At 49.9% G+C, this 23,081-nt stretch overlaps 1 protein-coding gene across 1 annotated transcript in view; it reads right to left on the bottom strand.

Annotated features, from left to right (window-relative positions):
• The window catches only part of IREB2 (iron responsive element binding protein 2), a 43,277-nt gene continuing 20,196 nt past the window's right edge, over nt 1-23,081 (bottom strand). The window contains exons 6-22 of the mRNA XM_082736525.1: nt 22,874-22,943; nt 22,009-22,192; nt 21,091-21,230; nt 18,497-18,668; nt 16,635-16,735; nt 14,665-14,781; nt 13,509-13,668; nt 12,706-12,841; nt 11,565-11,649; nt 11,067-11,223; nt 10,467-10,591; nt 7,987-8,091; nt 7,748-7,890; nt 5,538-5,685; nt 5,329-5,451; nt 3,453-3,638; nt 1-2,747 (exon numbers count right to left, since the gene is read on the bottom strand). Of these exons, the coding sequence (XP_082592651.1) occupies nt 2,637-2,747; nt 3,453-3,638; nt 5,329-5,451; nt 5,538-5,685; nt 7,748-7,890; nt 7,987-8,091; nt 10,467-10,591; nt 11,067-11,223; nt 11,565-11,649; nt 12,706-12,841; nt 13,509-13,668; nt 14,665-14,781; nt 16,635-16,735; nt 18,497-18,668; nt 21,091-21,230; nt 22,009-22,192; nt 22,874-22,943 (2,263 nt within the window). The 3' untranslated portion in view covers nt 1-2,636. The remainder of the gene's footprint in view (nt 2,748-3,452; nt 3,639-5,328; nt 5,452-5,537; nt 5,686-7,747; nt 7,891-7,986; nt 8,092-10,466; nt 10,592-11,066; nt 11,224-11,564; nt 11,650-12,705; nt 12,842-13,508; nt 13,669-14,664; nt 14,782-16,634; nt 16,736-18,496; nt 18,669-21,090; nt 21,231-22,008; nt 22,193-22,873; nt 22,944-23,081) is intronic.

The following is a 23,081-nucleotide window of genomic DNA, read 5'->3' as shown; positions in this document are numbered from 1 at the left end:
TGTGATAATACAATTTTCTTTATTAAAAATAATTTACAGCATCAATAACATATACACAATTGTCATCAACTGAACTTTGCCTCCAATAGATTTTTATACAATACTTAACATTATTGAACTTAAAACTGTTACACTGTTTTGTTGGCTTTAAATAATAGACAATGATTTATAGTTACTTGAGATACATGGTTTCGTAGTCATATATTATTTGTAAAATTGATAGAAACATCGGCACTATCACACTTCAGGGGAAAAAGCCCAAGTCCGCCGGCTCCCGCCTTTATTCCTCAAGTCAACATCCAGTATCTGAGCACCTCTCCTACACCTAAAGGCAAAGACCGGTGTCTTTTACTGCCGCCACATACAACGGTCAGTCCCATGGCGTCTCCACGTCCTACCGCCCACCACCAAGAAGGCGGACGCACTCCTCCTGTGGAACAACCGCGGCGACGGGGATGCCCTCATGGTCAGAAACTCACGACCACTGTCACCATGGACACTCCCAGCTGTAATGCTGCAACTCCACAGGGGGACGGAAGCCCCGGTCGTCTCCTTATGCAGGGACAATGATGCTGAAGGCAACAAACATGGCCACAATGGGCGGCATCATTTTCTTAAGATGAGAAGAATGCTACTGTTGGGGTCACCTCTGAAGTTGTACCCTAAATTACAAAACCCACTTGCTTCGCTCATGTGCCTGATATACTTCCTTTCCACAATACTGTGCATCTTTTTCAACACCCAATGACCCGGACAGAGTCAACGAAATGAAAGCCAGAGACGTTCCGTCTCTGCACACAGAGCGCTTGGCCCGAGGTGGGAGTGGACGGCACCCACTAGGGTGCACAGCCTGACTCCTTCTCTGACGCCGGCCGTGGCTGAGTGCTCTGCTCCACTGTCTCTGTTGTGCAGGAGCCAGAGGCCGGCATGTCCTGGTGCTGGACCAGGGACAGGGACCGCACGGGCCCAGCCTCCTGGCCTGGCTATTTGGAGCCGACGCCCACAGCCACGGATGACACAGACGTGTCCCCAGGGACACGGTGTGGAGCCACCACCTCTGCCAAGCATGCAACAGGGATGTTACCATTCAACTCGCGACTCTCCTAATTCATGTTTTCATGTGAATTAAACATACGCAGGACAGATACACGGGCGTAACACCACATCAAAAACACAGCGTGAAAGTACCACAGAAAAGAGTCCAAAAAATTTGAAAGAAGAAGAGAAATCATGTTCTCAGACTCCAGTCCACGTGATTGTCTGAACACAGATTTGCAGACAACTTCCAGAAGACAGAGCCCAGGTGCGCGCTTCTGGGCGAAGCTCTCAGCGATCCTACACCCCCGGCGCCCGCGACTCCGGCTGCGATCCAGCAGCACAGTCCTCCCCCTCCTGTGCCACGTGGGCTGGCCAAGCCGCCGCAGACCGGCTGGGTCAGAGGAAGCTATCCACATGGACGGAAATCTCGATAACTAACCTTCTGGCTGCTAAGTTTAATTTCTTAATTTAGAAAAAAAGGCATGGGACATTCTGGAATTAATTTCCCAACCTTCTTCTTAACATTTGCCAAACATCTTGTTGACAGAACACTTGCTGCGGTGAACGGACATGTGTGTGGAGAAAGTAGGGTTTCCAGACAGCGACAATCTCAGTGTTTTATCCTGACAGTCAGCTTTGGTTAAAACAAAAACATAATTAATAGAATCATGCATCCCAGGTAAAATAAGGATTCAAAATGACAGAAAACCAATTTTAAATAATTAAGAAATAACTAACATTTAAAAAATGCTTTGAGTTGAGCAGCAACCACATAATTTAGGATGGATTTAAAAGTCTAGAGTAAATCATTTTAGCATTTAATGATTCAGTTCTCTTTAGCAACTTGAAAAGAGTGGAATTTTGGTTAATGATACCTAAAATAATAGGTTATAGGAAGCAACAGTGTCACATCAAGTGAGCAAAATGATCAAATCCACAGCCAGGACACCATCTGAGGCTGACGGGAGCAAATTACTGCACACGATGGGACACGTGTGTTCACACACCCAAGCCCCGTGTCCACGTGTGGAGGGACCTGGGCCCAACGGGACACGAGGACTGTTAGACGGCCACTAGGATCACCCCAGCTTCTATTATGATCTGTGAACGTCGACCATGTCCAGCTCAGGTCTGAAAGTCCATTTGTAAATCAGATTCCAACTTCCACAATTTTAGAGTCTAATCTGGCTTCTCGATTCCAACCTGCTAGTCTTAAACCAACAAACAGTAGTACACAGTTTACAGGTGCGAAACTAAACAACTTCAGGAAGGTTATTCATGTAAGAATCTTCAACACAAGTTCAAATTCTGCCTTTATTTACAAAATGGTCTGATAAAATGCCCCCGTACTTAGGGGCCTCTCCCACAGCACACCTCACACGTTGATTTGAGCATTGTTAATAGCACCATTCGTATATTATTTAAAATCAGAAAGATTTCATTTCAGTCCCTACATTGATTCATAACCATTTACACCCGTGGTGGGATCAGTGAGCACACGGGACCGTCTGCAGCGGCAGGCGGGGAGCCCCGGGTCCAGCACGAAAGGCTTTACTCGCAGTTACCAGTTCTGAAAGGGTGTCCGTGTGGAGTAGAGACTATGAGAATTTTCGTGCCACAAAGTTTAACAGTCCTCCGTGTTTGTACAACGCCACCTCCACGTCATTGTCAAACGAAGCAATCACGCTGAATACTTTCCCAGTGCTCGTCTTGAAACAAACAGAAACATCTCACGTGAGCGGGAGCATCTCCTCAGTGTACCCCGTGTTCGGAGCCTCTCTCCAAGCCCCACGCCGCCCCCTGCAGACTCTGCGAGGCCCTCCTCCCACCAGATCTAAGCACCGCCACCTCTCGTCCAGCCTCCACCTCCAGCGCAGAGCCCAATGCAGGGCTCGAGCTCACAACCCTGAGATCACGACCCGAGTGGAGATCAAGAGCCGGACGCCCCTCCCTCCCCCTTTCTAAATGATAAGTCCCGGATCACCTACGACACTCAGCCAAGTGCAGCCGACTCTGACCAGGTAGGGGAGTTCCACCCAGTGCTCTTGTCCACTGTGTACCAACTGGTCAGTATGTGGACATCGGCTACCCTTCCCTGCGCTCCTCCCAGGCCTCCCCTGCAAACGTGTGCGGGCTGCATTCAAATCCCATCAGCCTGGAAGCAGCGGGCAGCCAGGGAAAGGCCGCGGCCGCACGAGTGGGGAGCCCGCGTGTTGTCTCGCTCCCAGGACCGAGTTTCGCGCGCTCTGCGTCTCCTCAGGCTCCCAGCAGCATTAACACGGCTTCACGGGAATCAGACCACAACACACGTGCACTAACTCGTGCAGGGGTGCCGCGGACGAGGACCCTTTCTCCTCGGTTTACACCTAGCTGAGCACATGGGACACACCCACAGACAAGAATCCAAGAGATACCTTCATGGTTAACGTGACTCCAGGAGACAGCTCTTTGGGAAATGCTAGAGAATACGTTTCTCTGCCGGTGAGGCCCAAGGAATCTGCATTCTCTCCCGGAAGGAACTGCAGTGGAGCTATGCCAATTCCAATCAAATGATCTTTGTGAATTTTTTCGTAACTTTCAGCCAAAACAGCTTTCACACCCTGTAACAAATGTGTATTTTATTTCTTCCAGTCAGCTCTTCAAAGTTGCTTTATCAGACCATTTTCAAGGGAAAAAATTCTACTTGTGGCCCCTTCTATAAAACTCTTAACCTAAGGAAGAGCTTATGGCCCGTGCTGTATCAGAGTACTACGAACGATTTCCCTGTTTTCAGGCAGCTCCCCAGCTGCTTCTACCTGCCCCTGCGCTCTGCAGGGCTGAGGCCAGCAACACCTGGCTCCAACAGGGCTCGGGAGTGTCTGGGATGCTGGCAGACCCACACACACGTTCAGCAGCCCTCTCCCTTGCCCTTCCACACGCACACAGAGAAGTGCGTCCCACGGCAGTGGGAGGAAGTAGGAGACGTGGGTTCTACACAGATTGAGAAGCTAAGCAACCCTGAGCAGACATCCAACAACAGAAACCATTGGGTGAATGTAGAGTGACACCAGAGCAACAGCAAATCCTTGTTCTCTGGAGAAAATAAGCCAGAGAGGCTCCAGACCCACGTTTCTCGACTGTCCCTACGGTCCTCCTACGGCAGCCCCTGCTGCCCGCCCTGCCGTTTTCACGCCACATAGACCGTGCACCTGCTCAAGTACCCCATGTGCATCTGTACTCTGCATGGAAAGAGAGGGACGCGCTGTAGGCACCCAGCAATCAGTCCTCAGCCCTGTGAGTGCCACAGCCCGTCGTGAATGGAGAGAATGGATGCCCTGGACCGAGGAGGTGCCCGGCACAGGGGAGGCGGCAGGGGAGGACATCATCGGGAACCAGCATGAAGTGCAGGTCTGCATCGCGCGAAGTTCGTGCAGACACAGACCCGTGGGGCGCTCCCAGACAGACAGGAGGGCTCCCGTCCACGCGACCACATAAGGCCCATCGATGGACAAAACGCAGCCGACACCCCCAGCCTGCAACAGTGCTTCAGTGTCTAACTAGACAGACGACTTAGGACCAAAGCCTCATACTTGTCTGTTTTAGACAAAATTCAAGAAAAAAGGGAAGCTGTACCTGTAATTAATATTCCGGAGATAATTACTATCTCAGAAGACGAGAGAATCTGGCTTGTTCCTGCAGCTCCTCTGAGCACTCAGTTCTAGGGGGTGACCAGAGACTCAAGGAGCGCGGAGTGTGCACGATCACCACAGCCAGGAGGGGTGCTGGCCGCCCGCTCCGAGCACTCCTGAGCGAGCGCAGGCAGAGGGCACACAGCGAGAGTCCTGACGACCCTCCCCAGTAGCACCTGCCCCCACGACAGCAAGGACGCGGGTGCGAGATGTGCCTTCCCAGCAGGTGGCCAGGAACCATTACCTCCATCCCTCGGCCCACCTCTGAGTTCATGAACCCCCAAGAGAGAAAGTGAAGGGCGGAGGCGGGGCAAGTAAAACTCTCAGTGGGCAGCGAATCAGCATTCCAGAGGGTCGTTTAAGACTGCGGCCTCCTTTCCCTCCACTGTACGGATTTCCTCAAGTGGGACCGACAGAAATCAAATCTAACCCAGAGTACTAGAACGCAACTAGATCAGTACAAAACATTATACGTGATCCCCTAAAAAAAAAGACCCACCAATATGAGTTCCAATTCAGCATAAAAAATCCGAACAAGCAACATAAACTCTGACAGAATGTTACCGACAAAAGGAAACACTTAAACATCCATTTTAAGAAGATAAAATTGAAGCATCAGTACCAGCAGATACGGCCCTTTGGCAGCCCAGTCTCTGGAATTTCCGGAACCGTATTTCTTCCCTGCCAGGATGATCAGCGGGACACCTTCCTTCTGGTACAGCTCGGCCGCCTCGAACACGTCAAGCTGTGGAGCGGAAGCAAACAGGAGCGTCTTCAGCACAAACCCGAGTCCAGGCAGCGACTGCCCAAACGCTCTGTGCACAGCCTTACCGTCTGTCCCGACGGGAAATGAATTGTTTTGGGAGCAGGTTTCCCGAGGAACTTATTAAACAGCTTGATATTTGCGAACGTGCCTCTTGTCATCACAGCGTCGTTGCCTCTGCGGGCCCCATAGGAGTTGAACTCGCGAGGAGTAAGGCTGCGACCAAGTCATGAAGTTGGTTTCATTTCAGATAGAAAACCTCCACGTGGTTCTGGACCCTAAAACTCACTCAAAAATACTCTCTTTATAACGGGAAATTCCACACACATACAAACGTGGGGAAAACAGGGAATGCCCAGCTGCCTGTTTTCTTCTGGAATTATCCCCAGGAGACAATTCTGAAACAAACTCAGGTAACATATTTTAACGTATTTCTCTAAAACTTACGAACTCAAAAAATACTACCTAGATAGGGAAAAAAAAAATCACAGTTTCTTCCCATCAGACAGCCAGTCAATAACGGAATCAATCATTCCTCCAAGAAGCACTGGTTGTCTGTACAGGCTTCCCTGACGCCTGAGGACAGAGCGCCCCTAGGCAACCTTTCCTCAGTCGAAACAGCATAAAGGGAAGAGTTTCCACTCCTTTCCAGAAATTCACATTGGGCCCCTTGGCTTTTACCAAAACCCTATGCAACACCAGGACCCTCCTTCGATTTCTTTCAGTCAGCGCGACCATGAAAGCGCAGCGCGAGGTGACTTGGCCCCCAGGAGTCCCCGTGCCAGGAACGGCGGCTGACACCGTAAGCTGGACGGGAGGGTGCTCGTCACCACCAGCCTGGTCACAACACACGCGACCTCTGAGGGCCCAACAAGCGAGCACAAGCGACAACCAGGAACCAACGCCGACCAGTCTCTCCTGTGGTCTTTTCCGCAAAGGCAGTAAGTGCTCTAAACCTGTGTGTTTAAGCGGCTTGAGGACAAGCCTGAAGAGGGGTTCTAAGGACCCAAAACACATCCTGACTGATGAGAACTAAGAGATCCGTCCTCACACCTCAGAACCCGTAGGGCAATTCCTGTTTGAGAAGCGCAGGGACTGTTTCTGGTGGGTGCTAGGTCACGGTTAGGTGACCTAGCACCCTAACCACCACGGTTAGGTTACGACCACGATGAAAACCATGACCAGAAAGACTTTCTCACCACTACAAATAAAAGCCTTGTGTGTGTGACAGATTTATGCTCATCAAGTTATGAGACAAGGAACTGCTATTAGCAACTTCTACCAAAAAGGGTTTTAAATTCATACCAGACTACAGTTAACCAGAGAAAAAAATTCAAACACGAATTCCACAATAGCACTGACGCGATGGTGAGCAGAGCCTGGCGGCACTGTCACATGTGCGACCAGGCCGCTGGGCTCTGAGTGATCTCGGTGGGAAGGCATCACTTGGAAAACGCCCCAAGTCCGTCTCTGCTGTCCACGCAGCTCTGTAACAGAGCAACTGCACACTACCAATCATGCAGGAACAAGGTCAGAGCTTTCTAGGTTTTGGAGTTCTAACTCCCACATCAATCATGTTTACATCATGTTCTAAGTTTTAGGCTCAACAGGCGGAAATTATCATCTTCTGATGGACACAGACCAAGCTTGGTGTCACGCACGTGCGCTGTAGTCCACAAAACACACATTTAAATTCTGCCCTCTGACGACAGCAGGAACCATCAGGCTTCACCTGGTAGGTCAAACAAAGCTGACTTTTCAATAAAGTTGCATTGAAAAAGAAAAGAAAAATCTTGTTTCCAATCTACGAAGGGCTCAATTTAAAACAGCAATTTCCATTTCTAAAGTTATAGGCAAAAGCAGGGACTACAAGTACCCTAGTCACCGCCTACGGCAGATTCAGCCGTGACCAGACCTCCCGTGACAGCAGCCCATACAGCCGAACCCCAACCGACACAGGGTACGGGTGGCCAACCCGGCACACCGTTGGCAATCTGGGTGGAACTTCGGACTCCGCAGAAGTGAATGCCCTTGTGCTTACCCAGTCAACGAACACCTGTTCTGTGTCCTACACGTGACCTCCTCTATTCTGACAAGTCAGCCAGAGAAAAGAAAATGCTGAGAATGTCACAAGAAGAAAAAATACACTTACAGCCCTAGCCCATGTTTATCAGAACGAATCTAAGCGTAGGTGGGTCCAAGCCGATCACATTCATGCTGCTCAAGGGTCAAACAGTTCACCGGGCAGGGAGCGTGACCAGGGGCCCCGTGCACCTACCCTCTGTTCGTCAAGTACTTGGCGGCGGCGCTGCTCCTGGCGATGCTCCCCGCGGGCGATATGTGGTCTGTGGTGACCGCGTCCCCCAGAAAGAGGAGGACGTGTGCGTTTTCAATGGGCTGCAGGGCACCTGGCTCTTTGGTCTACAAGGTAGAAACCGTGAAAGGCTTTCACCCTCCCTGAAGTTTTTTTTAGTTCCTAACAACCTCGAAAAGATCAAAGAGGGAAACCACACTTACAAGCTTATCAAAAAATGAAGGACATCGGATGTACGTGGACTTCAAGTCCCAAGGAAACAGCACTGAGTCCGGCGCTTCCAGGGAATTCCAACGCTTGTTTCCCATCTGCGAACGGGGGTTTGGTTGATGAACAGAAGAAAAAGATAAAATGGAGTCAGAAAAAAGAGGCTTGTGAAAACGTTCAAGGGAATTAAAAAGTCCTCACATTAGAAGGACCCCAAAACAGACCTTCTTCATTGGGAAAGGAAGACAGCGCATTCTAGAACACTAGGACATTGTTGGGACAAAATAAATCAAGATTTGCTCATCCAACTCCAGCACACTAGATTTTCATGAATATACTGAGATTAAGTTTTAATATAAACCGAACATAAAAGACTTAAAAATCCAATGAAAGGGTCAAGGGCTTAGAAGAGCAATCCAGGGACGCCTGGGTGGCTCAGTTGGTTAAGCAGCTGCCTTCGGCTCAGGTCATGATCCCAGCGTCCTGGGATCGAGTCCCACATCGGGCTCCTTGCTCTGCAGGGAGCCTGCTTCTCCCTCTGACTCTGCCTGCCACTCTGTCTGCCTGTGCTCGCTCTCACTCGCTCTCTCTGACAAATAAATAAAATCTTTAAAAAAAAAAAAAAAAAAAAAAGAAGAGCAATCCACGTGGCTACAAAGAGGTCGTGCTGTGGGCCGCACTGCTCACTTTCAGGAGCGCGGCTGAGAGAAAACCCTCTGCTGAGGTCAGTGTGTGCGTCCCTACACGGTCCTCCCTCACACTCCACGCTGAGTCTCACCCTGGTTCCACACCGCCACCAAGACCCGAAGTCCACGCCACCACCACCTCGCACACAGAACGGCTCAAACCAACTGGCCCGACTCTGTGTGTCCTCCTTTTATTTGAATTTAATTTTTCAAATTTTATTTTATTTTTTAATTTATTTTATTTATTTATTTTTTTAAGATCTCATTCATCTACGTGACAGAGAGAGATCATAAGCAGGCAGAGAGGCAGGCAGAGAGAGAGGAGGAAGCAGGCTCCCTGCCAAGCAGAGAGCCCGATGCGGGACTCGATCCCAGGACCCTGAGATCACAACCCGAGCCGAAGGCAGTGGCTTAACCCACTGAGCCACCCAGGCACCCTCAAATTTTATTTTAAATAAATTCCACGCTCAGCGTGGGAGTGAAACTCACGACCCTGAGACGAAGACTCCCACACACAACCGACCCCGCGGGCCGGGCGCCCCTGCTTCCGTCCTTCCCGCCCAGGCTCCCCCCACTCCCCACGTGGAGACAGAGCCTAGCACACCTCTGTGTGCGGCCTCGAGGAGGCTCCTTGTCTCTTCCTTCAGGACTCTATGTACTCACGGCCTAAACCTCCTCTGTGACGTCAATCCCCACGTCTCCCCAACACTGGCTCCCGGCACGGCCCCCACTCCCCGTGCGCCAGCCACCCCGGTGCCCTCATCAAGGGTCCCTGCGTGAGGTCTTCATACGTTCGCTCTGCCCGGAAAGCCCTGCTCTTGGTCTAGATGTACGGAAACTTCTTTACCTCCTGCAAAACCGAGCTCGCCACACATCCTGCTTCCGACAGCCTCTGTAAATCTCCTCCTCAGACTGTGCTCATCGGCTCTCTCGACCCGCTCTGTAGTTCTCCACAGCACCTACCACTTCTCAGCGTGTCGTGTAATTTACGTCACAACTCTGTCTACAGTTCACTGCCTGCCTCTCCCCATCAGGGTTTGGTTTTTGTTCACGGATATATCCCAAAACATCGAGCAGAGCGCCCCGCACGTAGCAGGCGCCCGACAAACACTTGCTCAGTGAGTGCCTCTGCTACCCTCATACTATGTTCTCAGTTTTGTTTCAGGAACTGCAAATAAATGCATTTGCTCCTAGGTGCACAGAACCTCTCTGGAAAGATGCGTAAGCAAGGGATGTGCCCGACGGCCTCTGGGGACGTAAGGTAGGGAGACGGGGGCAGGAGGGTCACGCCACGCTCTCTCTTACTTCTGGACTTTCACCATCTCAGTGGGAATAACAAACAAAGGCTGTTTCTATGAATTCTGCCCGCATTCCGGATGCTCGCTACATATTTCTAATAAGTCATCAAGATCATTTTTTTTTCCCTAAAGATTTTATCTGAGCGAAGGAGCGAGCGAGAGAGCACAAGCAGGGGGAGGGGCAGAGGGAGAAGCAGATTCCCGCTGAGTAGAGAGCCTGATGCGGGACTCGATCCCAGGACCCCGAGGATCATGACCTGGGCTGAAGGTAGACGCTTTACCAGCTGAGCCACCCAGGTGCTCCTAAGATTGGTTTTAAATACTCTAAGCTATTCTCCTAGATCATTACAAATTCCAAATACAACATGATTATCATTTATTATACACTGTATCAAAATAATGTGATTTTAATTTTTATTAAGTTCACAGAAAGACATAGGAGATCAACAGTGCCCTTTATTTAAGTACCTCAGATACAAGTGAGCCTCTTACCTCCATTTTCTCTTTCAGTGCTTTAAACATGGACGGTGTGACGCGCTCTTCCTCCATCTGCTGGACCTCCTCTCTGGTGGGCCAGATGTCCTGCAGGTAAATACTCTTGCCAGTAGCGTCAGTGCCTGGAGAGAACATTGTGACATCAAAGTTAGTATAAAAAGTAATTCCTTCCAGGGTCCCCTGGGTGGCTCAGGGTGTTGATCATGGAGTCCTGGGATCGAACCCTGCATTGGCCTCCCCGCTCGGTGGGGAGTCTGCTTGTCCCCCTGCCTCTGCCCCTGCTGGTGCTCTCTCTCAGATAAATAAAATCTTTAAAAAAAAAAAAAAAAGTAATTCCCTCATGGTATTCACATCTTTTGAAAAACCTGTCCCAAAAACCAAGGAAACCAACACCAGACTGCGGCAGGCATAAGCAGCTAAAAAAACAAAGCCCTTGTACATCTATATTCTTCACATGAATACAGAGATGAATAACTAAAGGATAAGGTTTCTTGAAATAATTCAAAGAATAGACGGTCTAAGAAGCATTTCAGAAATACAACAAGTTCTGGAGTGCAGAGCGTGTGTGGGTTTGCCTGTGTAATGACAGAAAGATACCTAGAGGCTCCGTCTGGAAGTCTATGTTCACCGTGCCCGCTATGGCGTAAGCCACCACCAAGGGTGGGGAGGCAAGGTAATTGGCACGAACACAATCACAGAGACGACCTTCAAAATTCTTGTTACCGGATAAAACTCCGCAAGTAACCAAATCACCCTGAAAAAAAAAAAAATACACAAATACGCATTCAAGAAATGGTACAAATTTGGATAATCATATACACGCAGCCTCAGATATTCCACACCTGAGGGCAAGACAACTGAAAAGCAGACCACCAGTTATTAGACACAGAACCACCAAATCCTGTGAACAAATCAGTTCACTACCTTATTCAGGGGTTATTTCAAGGATCTAAAAATGATTCTTCCAATCGTTTTAAGATTCACTCTTCCCAAGAGGGGCAAGGACTACAGAAATATGGATGTGCCCACATTTAGCAACAGAATACACGGTTAAGGAAATCTGTTTAGACGTCCTGCTGGTGCGCACGTCTTTACCTGTTTGACAGCACTGAGAACTGCTTCCGACAACGGCGCCGTGTTCCCCACACACGTTGAGCATCCGTAGCCAACGACTTCGAATCTGCATTTGGAAAAACACATGTGATTGAGCAGAACGTCGTAATGCTTGTCAAGGAAGGGCCGGCCTGGTCTTTGGCTGCCATCCCTGGGACGAGCTGCCGGAGCGCACATGGGACGCGCGGGTTAACCCTCACTGGTCTGTCTGGCTGGACGTCAGGCGTGTCGTCAGGACTCAACACGAGAACTCTGACAGGGCATCCCTGAGGGGGATAGGGTTGCCTAAACCGGACACACAAAACCTGCAGGTGGCACAGGACATCTCCCCAAACACAGCCGAGACGACCTTTACGGACACGGAGCTTCCCCCAGGGTTTAACACAACAGTGACAGTGACGCCAAGGCCTCAGAAGGGGCCCTGCAGCTGGGGTTGCCAATGCGAGCAGAGCTCTCCGTTCCCAACCAACCAAAACCCCAGAGGAAGCCCCTGACAGAAGCCCCAGACAGCAGATCTAAGAAATTACAGGCATGACTCTCAAAATTACTTGCTGCCACTCTTCTAAAAGCAAAAAGTTTTTTGTAATATATCAGTCTTGCAAAGGAACTGAGGTTAACAGGTTCCAGCATACGCAGCCACCAACGGCTACTTCTTCTGAGTCCGTGAGAAATGGGAAAGTCAGTTTCTGCAAAATTTGGGGACAAATGAACCCGTGTTTGACAAACCCGGTAACCTCACAAAGTGTTGATTAAGACACTTTAATCTGTTAATGACACAGCCTGTCACATTTTGATCCTTCTGACAAGTGACCTCCACAACGAAATCACCACTGCCCGGAGCCACGCCTTCTGTGCATCTGTCCTCACATCTGTCTGTATATCTGTACACGAGAGGCCACACCTCGACCTCCCAGGGGCCAAGATGCTGCCCTGCTCCTTGGATCTGCCCAGCCAACGGCTGCAGCGGGGGAGGGCTGAGGCCTCAGGCCGTGTGGCTGTGGAGAGGTGACAAGTACAACAAAGCCAACCTTCCCGCCTTCTCTTGGCACAGGAGAGCCTCCGACAGGAGCTTCCATCACTGCTGAACCCCAGCGCGCACAGCACAGCAGCGCCCCTCACTTACCCGAGCTTACTGAGGTACGGTAACACGCCACTGGAGCTGAGGTAATGTGTGACCATCCCGCTGCCTGGAGACAGGCTCGTCCTTATATACGGTTTAACCTGCAGGCCGGCGTCCACGGCTTTCTTAGCCAGGAGACCTGCGTGGTCAACAGGAATGCATTAGGGCGGCGCTTGGAGCTCAGTCTCCAACTTGTGCAAGGGTTAAAGTCCAAACGTGTCACTTCACACTCACTATTTTGTCCATTTTACTCTGCGGATGTGTTTCATTTAAAACACACACAGGATCACACTGACACACTAGCCTTTACACTGAGAAGTCGGTGCAGCCTCGTCACGGTCTCACGCCGTGTTGCTAGTTTGCACACGCACAGTACGTCTCACTACCCTTCCCAGCGCCTTCCTAACAGCAATTCCACACAGCAGACGGGACCTGGTACGATGGACAGTGTCACGTCTGTACAACACAACAGCCCTGTCACAACCCTTCTGTCCTTGTATTCTCGGTGGGCTCTAGCGCACTGCTGGGCTCAGCCATCAAGAGGGCTGCTCAGGAACTACTTCTCGATTTACGGAAACAGGTAACCTAAAACGGATGCGTACACTGTAGTATTTACCTTCTGTGGAATGAAAACAAGTAACCTCAATCAAACTTGGGCTCCTTGAGACCCCATTAAACCCTCAGAATGTCTCTCAATATCAAACACAGACCCCAGTCTCCACGCACGATCCAAGAAATAAGAGAAGTGTGGCAGGAGCGTACACGTCACCCAGGACGGGAAGGAAAGGCCGTGAGGGACAGCCTACCTGCGGCGAGCATGACGGACGGGTTACAGTTGTTGGTGCAGCTGGTGACCGCGGCCATAACCACAGAGCCGTGAGACAGGGTGTACTCACTTCCTTCATAACGAATAGAGACGTTATCCTTCTGCTTCTCCGCTGCAATCTGGAAGCCTTTGAATCCCACCTATACAAACATGCACACAAATACGAACATTCTGGGTATGTGCAGAGAAACAGATTTGGAGTTCTGCCTACGTGTGAGCAGTGCTGAAGGTCGCGACATGCGGTCATCCTAAGTCGGCTAGCGCAGGTATGTGCACAGTAACGACACAAGCCTGCTGGTGTTCTGAACTCCCCAGGACCCGGATCTTACGGACTCTGTGGCTGTCTGTTCGATCCTACGGACCGGGACTCTCAACAGAGGACACAATCCTGGCCCTGCTCCGGGGACAGGGAGTGGACTGGGGTGCGGAAGGCAGGGGGCAGGGAGCGAGCCGGGAGCACCGTGCTCATCACACTGCTTTCCTCCTGCACAGCAGGACGGCAGCAGCAACAGCAAATAAATTCCAGAGAGAGGCTCTGGAAAGAGCGCAGACCCCAGTTCTCAAGAGGGCAAGTGTTCCGATTTGAGCCATGATTCTCGGAAAACACAGACCCTGAAAGTCGAAGAGGCTGCGCGTTGTTTAGGTACATGCAGCAACCAGGGTGTGAGGGCAGAGCGGTCTCTTCATCGGGGCGGCCGGGGGTGGGGGGTCAGACGTTGACCACAGTGCAGCCTAGCAGACCCCTCCGCGACCAAGCGCCTGAAACCGGGCGACTGCGACTCCAGGCATGACACACATCTGACCCTCCCAGTGGCCTGGGGACAGCACCAAACGACTGCCGGCTTCAGATAGGAAGGGGTGCAGGGGCCAGTGGGGTGTGCCCCACATGCGAGAACACAGCAGCAGCCTGAGTCTAGGCCCATGCTGGCCTCCGCCACTCAGCACAAGAAGTACTTGCCCCTCTATCACTCAGCATAAGAAGTACTCGCCCTCTATCACTCATCACGAGAAGTACTCGCCCTCTATCACTCAGCACGAGAAGTACTCGCCCTCTGCCCCCCAGCACAAGAAGTACTCGCCCACTATCACTCCACACAATAATTACTGACAAAGGTGATGGTGCTTAGGTAACCTGCCTTTTCATTCAAGCAAGCTTGGAAATCACGTTTCATGTCCGTCACAGCAACTCTATCCTGAGGTCTCTTTGGACCACTGACAGATGCAACTATTGAATTCAGATGAATCCGGATCACCTAGGAAATGAGAAGGCAGAGGAAGGCAAAGAACGAGAATTTGTTAGGTACAGACTGTAATTTAGCACTACTTCCTGAAGCAAAATAAATACATCCACATTTGTTGTAATGGTGATCTACACCCTGGAAACAATCCCAATTAATCTGTGAAACAAAACATACAAACATTCGCTAATCTGAGAGCAGCAGATCAGCATGCAAACTGCCTCAACACCAGCCATCCAGTCCACAGAGCATTTTGTTCCCCTGATTTCTCTTCTCCGATGTCACAGATGCTGCTGATAAAGCAGATGCCTGTGTGGGCCGTCAGTCTACTGCCCCTGTGCTCCAAAGTCACCCGTGCCTCCTCTGTGGCAACTGAGGTGGGCTCAGGAAACCCTGCTCCTTCTTCCACGTGTGTGGCACTAAGTCTGGCTACACAGGGTGCTGGAGGGACACAGCAGAAGGACCCTGCTCTTCCTGGTTCCAACGTATCTAGCTGGCCAGCCTCCAGCAAGGCCTGGGCTTTTTATTCCTTAGTTTTTAAAAAACCATCTTAAAATCCAACCTCCCAGCTAGGTTTCTGTGCGTTTCTTCTGGCACTGCCACCATTTTCCTCTGTCCATTTTATGTGGGTATAAACAGGTCAGATGAAGTTTCTCTCCGCTACGGGCTTCCCGATACTTCAGTCCTGTCGACTCTGACTCTGACTGCAGATGCCCACCAGGCTGCCGCTTCACTTTATGGATCCGTCAACCCCCATCATTACATCTTAATGAGTGTGTCTTGGAATCAACGTCCTGGTAGATTGCAGTTTTATTTCTTTAATCTGGTCAGGCCTTCAATAAGCAAATTTATTCCTTATTATACAATGTGAGAGTTTTCAATTTTCTTCTTCTTTCCCCATCTTTACAAAGTGGACAAAGCACTAAACTAAAGAGCTGGAAGGGACCAGAAAACGAGGAGTCAAGTCAGAGATGCGCCCGAAGGCTACACGGACTCTGGTCCTGTGGGCGCTACACTGGTCTGCACTACACCCGTGCGGCCTCGCTTGCCTGCCCATCCTGTGTGCCGCGGGCCGGGCACAGCTCCAGGGGCCAGAGCTACAGACCACAACCAGCTCCTCCCCCGGGAGCCTCCTTGCCTTCTTGGAGGGAGGACAGGCAAGCGAGCACAGAAATACAGTTCCGGCAGGGATGCACACTGTGAGGACAGACAGCTGGGGCAGAGAATGACTCCCCAAGAAAACAGCTAACAGTTAACCAGACCTTTGACAATACCCAGTGGCTGAAGATACTTGACACACTCCTAGAAAAGGAAGATCATAAAAATTCAAACTTCCCTGAAAATACAAATTTCCAACAGGTAAATACTGGCCTAGATCACAGAGTATCTTACATAACCGTAAATTCCTCTCATGACACATCTCTGCGACACGCAGACACTAACCAGCTGCCGGCTCCCCCAGGACAGAAAGGCACGTCCTGGTGCTCTTATCACAACGCAGGAAAAGGTCAGGGAGAGAAAGAGTCAACTTTGTGTTCTGAATATTAAAAACTGAGACTTAATAAAATGTTGTAAAATTCACTAACGGAAATCACGAGAACTGAATTAATAAAACCTCAGCAGAGTCACACGTAATACTGACTGGTTAGATGATAATGACATTCACAGAGCACTTTCTGCGTGCCCAGAGCCACTCTAACACCTTGTGCTTAACGTATGTCTGCCCTTCAGAACAGCCTCCCCCTCCAGAGCTGAGCCAACGGGGGAGGAGTCGGGGGCGGGGGGCGGGGGGGTCGGCGGAGGTGCAGGCCCGGAGCTGGTGTCCACACCCAGGCGGCCGGGCCACGGGGGAGCTCTTCCACACACACCTGGGAGTACGCGGGTTCTCCTGAACTATCCTGGTCGTGTCGAAACAGTTTCACAGCTTTAAGGTATGTTTCCATTGACTCGAGTTTGGCCTTGTCAAAACCTAGAAAGAATTAACAAGGACAAGAATACAGTAAGAAATTTTGAACTCTGTGAGGGTAAGGGTGCTGAATTCCAATGCGTAAGAAACAGACCCGACGCACTAAGTATTCAGAGTATGTTCTTTACAAATTACTGATATTACTCTCCAGAGTAGTAAAAATTCTGTCCGTCATGAAAACTTGTACCCCCCTTTAAAAGTTAATCAGAGACAAGTTGAGAAATACTAAGTCAGTTCTATAAAACTCAAAAAACCTATTACGTTTGCAGAACATAAATCACTAACATTGAATATAATTTTCACCCACCACGAAGGACACTCATTACTTTCCAATATGAATATAAAGGTCAAAATGAGAACATGAATGAAGCTTAAGAAGTCTCATGAGCAGAAAACCAGAGGCCTAACGAGACCTTCCAGGAGAGTAAAGAATCTAGATGTTAGCAACGGGCAGCTCTCTGCAAGCCTCACGGGAACACACAGTGGTGGCAGATGGTATTCTCCAGCAAATGACCTGACAGTACACACCCGAGCTGTATGTGCTTACAGCGTGACAAGACATCCCTCCATCAAGGGGCAGAATCGACCCCATGGACTCAGCTATCGGACCCCTGGCTGTCTGGCTGGCGCTCGCTCTCCCCGGTCACTCCGCCCTGGAGAAGCCACTGAGTAAGAAAGGACACATGCAGACATGGCGGACAGTCCCAGCTAAGCATCCACTGACGGGTGAGCGACCTACAGGGCCCTGGGGCCTAGCGCAAGGTCTCACGGTTGAGGCCACGGACATCACGGAGCAGAGACGAGCTATGCAATGGTGCCGCCTACATCATCGCCACGGATACCATGCAGCCACAGCTGATTATTGCTGTTTTAAGCCATGAAGTTTCAGGAAAGTCTGTTACACGAAGAGATCACTAATACACAAGCCAGAGTGACATGCAAGGGAGGAGGCACCTCTGCCATCTCTCCCTCAATGCTCTAACAACCAAATCCCCTTGAAAGGAAGCTCCGCACTTGATGAGAACCGTTCCTACCAACATTCCCAATGACCAACGGTCCATTTTGCCAAATGACCCTTTAACTTACAAAATCTGGCCCCCAAATAAAGACTACTGGACTACATCCCCCAAATGCACTTACGATCAGAGACTAGCAGCTTGGCCCAGCTTGGCTCTGAGACTAGTCGCTCGCCAAAGGGCAGTGGGCAGTGCCAGGGGTACCGGAGCGCGTCTGAGGCTTGCAGCTACTTTCTACACTGAGCCGTCGCTATAGGAAGGTCCACCCTCCTGCCAATCAGGCTACAGAAAAGATATGGAACCTGGAACCCTATGCCGCTTTTCACAAAACTGTGTTCCTCTTCAGACAGAGCACGGTCCCCAGACACTTCTGTCTGGTGGCTCCTCTGCTCCTGTTACAGGAACACCGTGAGCCGTGAGGATGCACACGTCCGCCTCCCGCCAACCCGCGGTTCCGACCGCCGCAAAGGCTGTGACAGCTGTCCTCCCTGCAGAATGAGGCCCTGACAGGTGGCGGGAGTCCTCCCTCTCATCACTGTAAATGGGTCACACGGGAGGGACGGGGTTTTGAGAGCACAACACTCTTTAAAGACATTTGAGGCAGTTTATTTGAAAGCCACTATTTCAAGATAAGGTAATTTCCTGAATATTAAATACCAAGCATGGGTAGCTATTCATTAGGAAAAATTTCAGACAGACACACTGGACGTACAAACACATTGACCCTACTGATCTTTCATCTTCTTACCTGTGTGTTCTAAATGTCTTAATGTCACATTGTCAACAGGGAAAAAGCTGAGGACAGCACCATATTCCGGACACATGTTTGCTATTGTGGTCCGATCCACTATAGATAACTGCGAAACTCCACTTCCAAAAAACTCAACAAACTTTCCAGCCACTCCTACTTGCCTGAGGTGCTAAATAAAGGGAAACACAGAAACGCACACAAAGTTAGTAAGACCGGCGTGGATTCTCGGAAAAGCACAAGACCTAGTTTTTAACCCCTACCAGTGACACTGCATGAAAGAGGGTCTCTTGTTCTTATCAAACGTCAACTCCCTCTGGGTTTGCAGGTATTTTAAGATAAAGGATCCACAGAAGACTGACCCATTGTCACCACTGGACAGGGGAGAAAGCGCCTAAGGGCTGGAAATGGCTAGATCCACACACGAATGTCTCTGAAATTGAGGAGACGTCAGACACAACGTGTGTGTCAGCGGGCAGCCCTTCTTCTTTCTGGGCGTGAAACAGCACTAACCGCTGATGGCACCTTAGAGTAAAGAACACTAACAAGCTGATGAAACTGCATTTAAATAAAATACATACTGGCTACAAAAATTCTTCGAATACCAACCCTGATCCAAGTGTTTACAGCATCATTTGTTCTGGGTAAACGTCATGTTGACAGGATCTCACATGTCCTCATAAAGTCACGTTTCTGAGTTATTACTAAGTAACCCCATCAGCGGCTCACCTAATGACACCGCACCGCGGCTCAGTCTGGGGCAGGAGAGGCCTAGCGAGGTAACCTGGAGCAAAGCCACGTTCAACCCAAGAGTCCCATTTAGCCCTGACAGTGCAGAGGGGCGAGGGGCCATTGAAGCCATGCTTGTATAAAAGGCTAAGACGTTTCTCTGTGTTCATGATTGTCGCTCTGAGGACCAGAGCAGCACACGTGAGACACACTCGGCTAAGACTGTTTCAACAAATTCAGGAGGTGCCACAATACACATTCAGAAAAATAATATGGGATTAATCCAAAAGGATCATGAATAGAACAGAATCTCAAGAGAGAAAATAATAAATGTGAACATACGTGACAGACATAAGTTCTATATTAACACGCCAAAATTTAAAAATAGACATGTAGGGGAACCTGGGTGGCTCACTGGGTTAAGCCTCTGCCTTGGGCTGTCATGATCCCAGGGTCTTGGGATTGAGCCCTGCATCGGGCTGTCTGCTTGGGAGGGAGCCTGCTTCCCACCCCACCCCCTGCCTGTCTCTCTGCCTACCTGTGATCTCTGTCAAATAAACAAATAAAATCTTTAAAAAAAAAACTTGACATGTAATCTTGTTACAAAAAAACATAGCCAGAGAAGTCTAAAAAGTGACATTACTTCTCAGGTTACCCTAAGGAAAGTACAGATTTCTCCAAAAGCGTTCTGAGATACTCATTTTCCTTTAGGAATAATCCTGCAATTATCAACTTATCTTTCGGTCCCATACGCTGCACCCATGACTTCTGCATGGTGCCACCACGTTCTCAGGGCAGAAGGCTCTGTGCGAAATGTCTGCAGGGCAGCTGGACCCTTTCTTTCCCTGCGGAGAATCCTGAAAGCCTTCAGACCAATAACCTAACCAGAAAAGTGCAGACTCCAGGACGCAAGCTGGCACTGTATGTAGGACAGCTCCTACACTCGTTTATTTAATAAAATGGACTTAATCATTAAAGCAACTGAAAATCAGAAATTTAGGACGGAGACTTACAAATGACTGTTCACTAGGAAACTCCAAAGTACATGTGTTAAATAGCATGTACCAATATTTTAAAAGTCCAGGTTACGTTTTTCTATAATCCTTTACAAGTGTTAGAACAGCCGACAGGCAATCTTTTTTTTTTTTTTTTTAAAGATTTTATTTATTTATTTGAAAGACGGAGATCACAAGTAGGCAGAGAGGCAGGCAGAGAGAGAGAGAGAGAGGGAAGCAGGCTTCCTGCGGAGCAGGGAGCCCGATGCGGGGCTCGATCCCAGGACCCTGAGATCATGACCCGAGCCAAAGGCAGCAGCCCAAACCACTGAGCCACCCAGGCGCCCCAGCCGACAGGCAATCTTGATAGCGGCCCACTTCTACAGTCCGTGTTCTCCAGGGGAGAAATAGTTTCTAACGGGCAAATGATTCAGTTAGGTATTAAAGAGATGCGATTATTTCTCCTCAACAGGATTCTCTAACCCACGTGGCCAACAAGCCTGACGGCTGGGAGCCCGGACGTGTCCTGTTCCAGCAGTCACGGCTCAGCCCGGTGACCCTCTGCCAAGTCATTCAACCTGAGGGCGTCTCTGTTTTCTCAGAACTGAAATGGGGACGGACACTAGCACCCTTCCAGGCTCGTGGTGAGGAATGAAAGAGGCAACAGGTCAAGTGAACAATGGCACAGCCAGCATTTCTGTACTTAGCAGCGCCAAGGAAGGGTTCTGTGTTTGCGGCTACTCCTGTGACGGTCACTATGAGGCAAGGACCAAGACGGCCAGAGCACGGAGGAGGCAGTGCAGAGCCCAACCCTGCCCTCACAGGGCCCCACACGTAATGTCCCCCACATCACGCGGTTGGCGCAATTACCTTTGTGATGCCAAGCACGACATCTATGGACGTGACGAAAGGGTTTGATGAGCCGATCAACTCGCACCCGACCACCTCCGGCAGAGTAAGAGAAACAGGCAGACCCAGCATGACTGCTTCGGTCTCAATGCCTCCGACCCCTGGAGCAATACAGAAGACGGTGAGCACAGCACGCGAAGAGCGCGGGTGTTCTTGGTGTAACGTCTGCTCTTGGACGCCCTGGGCGCCTGTCTGCCTCACCCTTCAGAGCCGCCAGGACTCTGGACTGTGGTCGGTACTCAGTCTCCCCAAAAGAAGGACTCCAGTCACAGGGCTGAAGCAAACTGGTGTCAACTTTCTATTAAAGGCAGGGAACATGTGGCATCTGTGATGCTGGTCCCTGGAACACCATCTGACGTCTGGACTCTGCTCCACACTCAAAACAGAACCCAGCACCTGAGAACCTCAGGAAGCAGCTCCGTCTGACAGCGGAGACCAAAGAAGTCAGCAGACCTGACACCGTGTAAGAGACCAGGCACATTCCGCCGGAGGTAACAGCCCGGGCCGGGCCAGGAGGCAGGAACGCACATCCCACTCGGGGGAGTCAACGACTCGTCTTCAGACGCGTGCGTGGGAGCAGCCAGAGGCAGCAGGTTGTAAGAATCCGGAGTCCTCAGGAAGGCCAGGAGAAGGCCAGGAGAAGCCCCGCGGGACTCGGACCAGGGAGTAACCACAACGTCCGCCACGGCCACTCCGCGACAGCAGTGCTGCGCGGGGCACACTGTCCACCCATCCTTGGGTCCAGAGTCGTTCTGCCACCACTACTGCAGATGAGGAAACGGCCTCAAAGAGCCTGTAAAGACCGGCTACCTACACTCCTGCATACTGTTCCTGACACCGTCTCCCCCGAGAATTAAACGTAGTGAGTGGATTACTTACCCCAGCCCAGAATCCCCAAGCCGTTCACCATGGTTATATGAGAATCTGTGCCCACCACGCTGTCTGGGAAGAGGAGGTCGTCTTCCTCAAACACCACTCTCGACAAATACTCTAAGTTGACTTGATGGGCCATTCCAGTTCCAGGAGGGATCACAGCCACGTTCTTAAAAACTCTTGAACTCCACTATATCATGTTTAAATTTAAAAAATCCAAGTGTCAGTGTATCAGTTTGTGCTGACAGTCAAAATATGAGTTAGTACTGACACTAAGAACACTTTACCAATGTTCAACATGGTCCAAGATCACAGGAGACACATGAACACAAATGCAGACACTGACCCTATATACACTCGTCGTGCAGATTAAAGCTAAATTAAGTCAAAGGGAAATGTTCGACTAGTCCAGATAAATGGTGGTTTTGAGCTGTGCCCCAAGAACTCTCGGAGTGGGGGACAAGCACAAAGCCTCCCCACACCTCAAATTACAGCCACCTGCTTTCATTCTGTTTTATATACTGGGGTTTCTGAGATTTTATCTGAAGGAAGAAAAGGTCCTACTGCCCCAAAGCATTTAAAATCTACTCATTTAGGGGTGCCTGGGTGGCTTAGTCGTTAAGTATCTGCTTTCAGCTCCGGTCACGATCCCAAGCTCCTGGGATCGAGCCCCACAACAGGTTCCCTACTCAGTGGGGAGTCTGCTTCTCCTCTCTCTCTCCCTGCTTTTGCTCGCTCTGTCAAATAAATCAAATAAAATCTTTTAAAAAAAACCCATTACCTTAAAGGACATAAATATCACACATCAATATTCTGTGAATTTCAATATAAAATACAAAAAATATAAAAATTCCCCCCAAATCATGTGTACCTTGAAAAATTGAAGTCTCTCCCGATTTCTGCCAAATTCTACTTCTTGGTTTTTTAACACTGTTTCAGGTCTAAAAGGAAGAAGATCCAGCATTAAATGTATGGATCACAGAAAAGACTTGCCTTGTTTCTAAGTATTTGTTCTTAAGCACACAAACACGTTTTAAAAATTCTTAGAACAGCAATTTACTAGACTTCTCGGCATCGGT

Source organism: Mustela nivalis (genome assembly GCF_964662115.1).
Source record: "Mustela nivalis genome assembly, chromosome: 6".
NCBI lineage: Eukaryota > Metazoa > Chordata > Mammalia > Carnivora > Mustelidae > Mustela > Mustela nivalis.
This window is presented reverse-complemented; position numbering and strand designations above follow the sequence as displayed.